Consider the following 6,000-nt stretch of genomic DNA (forward strand, 5'->3'; position numbering starts at 1 on the left):
GGCGTCGCTGCCCCCCCGCCTCCTTCACAGCTCGCCCTCCATCGGCGGCATTCAAAACATCCCCCACAAAACGCTGCTCTAACTTCGGCGGGCATTTGTCTGTCTGCTTAAAACCAGCAGGGCTCTTGCAGTGAATGAATGCATCTGCACTGCTGATTGTTACCCTCCTGCATGCTTACAAGAGCTGCTGGGGAAAAACAGAGGTACCTGATCGCATTCTAGCTCTGAGAATATCACTGTCCATAGGCTTCTCATAATAGGTAACTTCCATGGCATAGCAGATGCTACTTAGCAGAGATTAACAATCATAAAAAAGATTTTCAAGTCTCTCTTTGAACTCACTTTCACGGTGCTCATTGCCAAAGAAGTGGACTGGATATTCTAAGACATAATTCAGCTTCTTTCCTGCCTGAAGCTAGATTGCTTTGCATGGGATTATTTAGTCATTGTATTAGAATCCAAATTGCCAGCGGGGTAGATTAATTTTGCAATCTTCAGGTTACAATTGAATTAGGGAGGATGGGTTACCATCTCCTGCTATAATGCTTGCAATTGAGCTCCAAGGGGAGGGGCGGGGGGGGAAGTCAAACATGCTTGTAGAAATCCACCACAGTTCTTGGGCTGGCTTGTGTATATTTAGCATGCTGGCTTCCAGATGGACCACCTCCAAGACTTCCCTTCCTTATCACTTGCAGAGCTGACCTTGGAATGAAACACCTCAGATTCTTCTTTAAATTTAATAACTAGCTACTGTGTTGTGTGTCCATCAATACAACACTGACTACTACAAGTGTATGTCAAATGCTGGCCTACCGTTTCATTAATTAGCTTGCTTGATGTTTCTATTTAATATCTAGCCTTAAGTGCTTTGAATAGGTAAAACTGAGGAAGTTAGTCACTTGTAGCTAAAAAGGTGACATGATGACAGATGAAATTTACAGTTGTACGATAATGCACACTTGTGGGAATAATTTCACTTAGCAACATTCAAGAGTGGATGTTAGTTTTCCAGGGCTCTGCTTAGTTGTGCCCAAACCTGGAAAAAATAAGTTCCCCAAACTTGTGCAGCAAAATGATAGTTTTGGTATGACAACAGCAAGTTATGAGGTGTTTTACCTCACTGTTTTGCTAGAAAAAGTATCCGTAACAAATAGAAGAGGACAGACACAGGAATGTTTACATGTGTGGGAACAAAGCTGTGCTTAGTTGCCATCACAAGATTCTTTTACCAGTTTTACATGCTTCGAGTTACTAGGCTGCCCATGCCTCTCCTACTCGCTTAAGGACCGAGGGCTTTGGGCCCACAAGAATAGCTCCAGAACCAGATGTCACTTACCTTTGTAACTTCTACTTTATTACAAGCCAAGAGAAAATATAAGATGACAAAGTGAGATCTCAGCCAAGCAGAGGGTTATAATAGATTTTTTTTCTCCCTCTCCAATTGAGCTCTCACTTTTTCAAACCTTTTTAAATCCCCTCTAAGTACTGAGGGAACAACTCAGTAGAAGTAGTTGCCACCAAAGCAGAATTACAGTAATCCTGTATTGTGATAAATAGGTTCAGCAAGGCTCAAACACCAGTTCCTCCATCACACTTTATCGACTCCAGTAAAACCTTTTATAAGCCTTTGTTGTTATTCATGCCATCTCTATTTTAAAATTTATAACATGCATTTACAGAGTAGCATGAATTAAGCAAAGCAACACGAAGCACTGGAAGAGATGAACCCTATGAATTTTTATTTCTTCTGCCTTGCAGCTTCATGCTCGCGCATTGTGGTCACTTGCTTCCTGAAGCATTAAATAGAAGAGTCTCTAAGTTCACCTGAACATAATGTAGCCAGTTTATAATAAATCAAAACTTTATTTCCAGCATTGCTGCTACGAAATTTTGTAATTTCATGGATGTTACCTTATATTTAATATTTATTTGCATGTATTACCTTGTTTCACAAAACTTCCACAGAATCTAACTGTACAAAGTGTCAGATTATCGACTCATAAACATTACAGTTATTTTTATCCTTGTGAATAAAGTTTCAACTGACAAAATTCTGTCACTTACTAGTGTACTCATTTTAAGTACCTCAGTACTTCATACTCTGTACTTAGAAGAACAGTTTCTAAGAATGGACTCACAGGTCATGGTTCTCCCAAAGAAACAAAGCTTTAGATTTTCAACTCTATGTCCACTACATCTGCAGAGGCTATATTAATCAAAACCAGAATGCAGCATCTAATTTTATAGAGTCATCCAGGATCAGTAAGAATAGTGGGAACTCTCTGGAACTTCTAGCAGAGGGTGGTGGAGTATGTGCAAACTAAGTTCTGTGCTTGGCTTTAAATGGCAGCATTTAGAATTTATACAAGACTAATACTAGAAGCCAGATAGCGCTGTGGAGAGCAATCAAGAGATGCTTAGCAGTGTTAAACATACTCTTTGTGCTTTAATCTACTCTTCTCTTTCCAGTCCAGTTACATTTGGTTAAAGGACACTTCCTTTTGTTTCCCCAGCCAATGAGGCAATGTGGGGTAAGTCAAACCTGAACATCATGTATTACTTAAATTAGAAAAGGCATAACCAAACAGGATTTGAAAGACCACTTTCGGCTTTAGCCAAAAACTCAGCCCTCACAGGCATAAGCTCTGCCAGCTGCTCTTCAATATTCTTGATTTAATGCAATGATATCTGCATTTTTTTAAAATAGTAGATTATACAAGAAGTACGTGTGACAGCAGGATGGTGAGAAGCATCATCAGCTGTGTGGTGCTAAAAGGAATAGAGGCAAGAACAGGACAATAAATTAAACAAGATGACCCAAGAGAACACTTCTGCTGTGAGAATAGGCTGAGGGAGCTGGGGGGTTGTTTAGCCTAGTGAAGATGCCGGAGGGGTGTTAGAGCTGCTTTCCACTACCTGATGGGATCCTACAGAAAGGCTGGAGAGGGACTTTTCATAAGGGTGTCTAGCAGTAGGATGGGAGGAAGGGTTTGAAGCTGATGGAGAGTAGAGTTAGACTAGATCTTAAGTTCTTCACTGTGAGGGTGGTGAGACTCTGGAATAGGTTGCCCAGGGCCCTTGTGCATGCCTCCTCTCTGAGGGTGTTCAAGGTCATGTTGGATGATGCCTTGAGCAGCTGAGTCTATTTGAGAGGTGTCCCTGCCCATGGTGGGAACAGTGGAGTAGATGATCTCTAAGATGCCTTCCAACCTAACCCCTTGTATCAAATCCCCTTCCTTTTGAGGACCTCTTGCGTTTCCTTATCTATGTGTTAGATGAAGGACAGTAGTGCAGAGAGACACATCTGCCTACTTCAAGTACAGTGACGGTGCCACGTGTCTTTCCTTCCGAAAGGATTCTAGTCAGTGCTGGGAAGAAAGGCACTTGGGTATTCCGCTAAAGGTGTCAAGCCCCGGCCCTCTTACCAGTGGCAAAGGTCAGCGGGAGCTGAAATTCACCAGCTGACTCGTTGACAGCTACAGCCGCGTCTCTCGGTGCCGCTTCAACAGCGGCCGAATTACCAGCTGCCCGCCCCTCGGCCGAGAAACGAGACCAGAGCGCACGCTTTGCTGCGGCTTTATTCAGCACTGAACTGTGCATGGGGAAACCTGGCCAAGTGTACAAGGAGAAATGGCGTTGTGCATACAAAACCCCGACCCTTTTCCTCCTCTCTAAACCCTTCCCTCGGGTCCGTGGTACGAGGATGGGAGGTGGCGGGGGGCACCACAGGAAAGCGACTGTCCCCGGCAGCCCTGGTGCTCCCCGGGCCGCTGGGGCGGTCGCTACCTTCCAGCGGCGGGTCGGTAATACAGCTCCCGCTCCAGTTGCTCGGCCGTCAGCGTCCCGGCGATGGGGGTGCAGCCGGGATTGAAAACAGAGTAGGCGCTCAGCTCGCCCCGTCGCCGCTCGGCGGGGCCGCGGGTGCAAGCGTACATCCAGTAGAGCAGGGAAAGGACGAAGTACGGCAGCCCCAGCTCCAACTCCGCGAACAGTGCCAGCAGCACCGCCCAGAGCAGCACTTTCAACAGCAGAGGACGCGCCCACACTGGAGGTGCCGCCGCCGCCACCCCGCCGGGACCGGCCTGTGGAGACGTCAGTGAGACGTGGCGTCAGGCTCCAACTCGCCGCCACGCACCCCTGCCCCGGCCCGCCCACCTCGGCGCTCACCTGAGCGCCGCCGCCCGGGCCCGCCGCGGCGGCCCGCTGTCCTTCGGCGGCCTCTGGAGCCGCGGCCTTTCCCGGCGGCTCCGCGGAGCACGGCGAGGCAGCTGTTCTGCCACGGGCGGCGCGGAACTCGGCCAGCCGCCGCTCCACGGCGGCAGCCATCGCGGCCCCGCGCCTGCGCAGAACCGTGGGGCGGCCCTGCCGCGCCCGTGGCGGCTGGGGGAGTGGGCGCGCTCCAGTAGCGCCCCGCCCCCGGGGCAGCGGCTGCCGGGCGGCGTGAGCCGCCCTGCGGGCCGGTCCGAGCGCATGGGAGCTGGAGAGTGCGGGTTCGTGGGCTGCTTAAACCCAAAACTGAGGATGCTCGCAGAGCTTTAGTCCCTCCGTAGGGAGAACTTTGAGGTCTCTTCCAACCTTAGTGATACTGTGTGACTGACAGACAGCTGCTGCCCTGCACCTTTCCTTTTCTGAGCCAGCAGCACTAGCCGCTTGGCTCTGGAGGAATGTTGAGAATCACCTTCCTCTTTTGTTTGCTTGGGATTTTTTTTTTTTTAACCTTAATGACTAATGTTGACACCAAAAAGAGAAGGAGAGGTATGGTGTGTATGGTGTGGCCAAAGCCTGTGGAGAGTGAGTGAGACATTGGCAGCCATGGTGAACACAACTACCTGAAAGGAGGTTGTAAGCCAGGAGGGGGTTGGTCTCTTCTTCCAGGCAACCAGCACCAGAACAAGAGGACACAGTCTCAAGCTGCACCAGGGGAGGTTTAGGCTGGGAAGTATAGGCTTGAGTTGAGGAGAAAGTTCTTCACAGAGTTGTTGGCCATTGGAATGTGCAGCCCAGGGAGGTGGTGGAGTCACCGTCCCTAGATGTAGTAGTCAAGAGGGGACTGGGCGTGGCACTTGGTGCCATGGTTTAGTAGTTATGAGGTGTTGGGTGACAGGTTGGACTTGATGATCTTTGAGGTCCAACCTTATTGATCCTATGATTCTATCATTCTATGAAGAAGTTCTTCACAGAAGGAGTGATTGGCCATTGGAACAGGCTGGCCAGGAAGTGGTGGAGTCACCATCGCTGGAGATGCTTAAAAGAGAGACTGGAAGAGGCACTTAGTGCCATGGTTTAGTTGATTAGATGGTGTTGGGTGATAGGCTGGACTCGATCTCAAAGGTCTTTTCCAACCTGGTTAATTGTGTGTTTCTGTACGTGTATTTGTGTTCTTACATTTCTTATCCCACATCATACTGGTCAGTGGTTAAGCAGGCTTCATCCTACTGAAATGTCTGACTAGTTAGGAGCCACTGCAAAATTTTTTTTTCTGAGCAGCAGTATTCTGTATTCTATCAACATCTGCATTTGAGTAGCAAATTTAGAAAAGCTCTGAGTGACCTGGGAAGCAGTGGCGTGGAGCAGGAGGAGGACACTCATGCTGAGCATGGCCACTGCTTCCCACTCTCAGTGGGGCGAGAGGAGCAGGGGCTCACCCTGTGCCACCTTCTTGTGGCTGTGGAGAAGCACGTGGTGGGCTCCCTCCTGTGCAGGCGAATAGAATAGAATAGAATAGAATAGAATAGAATAGAATAGAATAGAATAGAATAGACCAGGTTGGAAGAGACCTTCAAGATCATCATGTCCAACCTATCATCCAACACCACCTAATCAACTAAACCATGCAACCAAGCATCCTGTCAAGCCTCGCCCTGAACACCCCCAGCGACAGCGACCCCACCACCTTCTCAGGCAGCCCATTCCAATGGGCAATCACTCTCTCTGTGTAAAACTTCCTCCTAACCTCCAGCCTAAACCTCCCCTGGTGCAGCCTGAGACTGTATCCTCTTG

At 48.5% G+C, this 6,000-nt stretch overlaps 1 protein-coding gene across 1 annotated transcript; it reads right to left on the reverse strand.

Moving 5' to 3' along the window:
* Positions 1-3,255: 3,255 nt before the first annotated feature.
* Positions 3,256-4,334, reverse strand: SAYSD1 (SAYSVFN motif domain containing 1). Its single transcript, XM_054162515.1, has 2 exons — positions 4,168-4,334; positions 3,256-4,082 (listed from the first exon to the last, which is right to left on the reverse strand). Exons 1-2 carry the CDS (start codon positions 4,324-4,326, stop codon positions 3,783-3,785), a joined length of 459 nt encoding a protein of 152 aa, XP_054018490.1. The 5' UTR covers positions 4,327-4,334; the 3' UTR covers positions 3,256-3,782.
* Between the last annotated feature and the right edge of the window lie 1,666 nt (positions 4,335-6,000).

This window comes from Dryobates pubescens, chromosome 6 (genome assembly GCF_014839835.1).
Source record: "Dryobates pubescens isolate bDryPub1 chromosome 6, bDryPub1.pri, whole genome shotgun sequence".
Lineage (NCBI taxonomy): Eukaryota > Metazoa > Chordata > Aves > Piciformes > Picidae > Dryobates > Dryobates pubescens.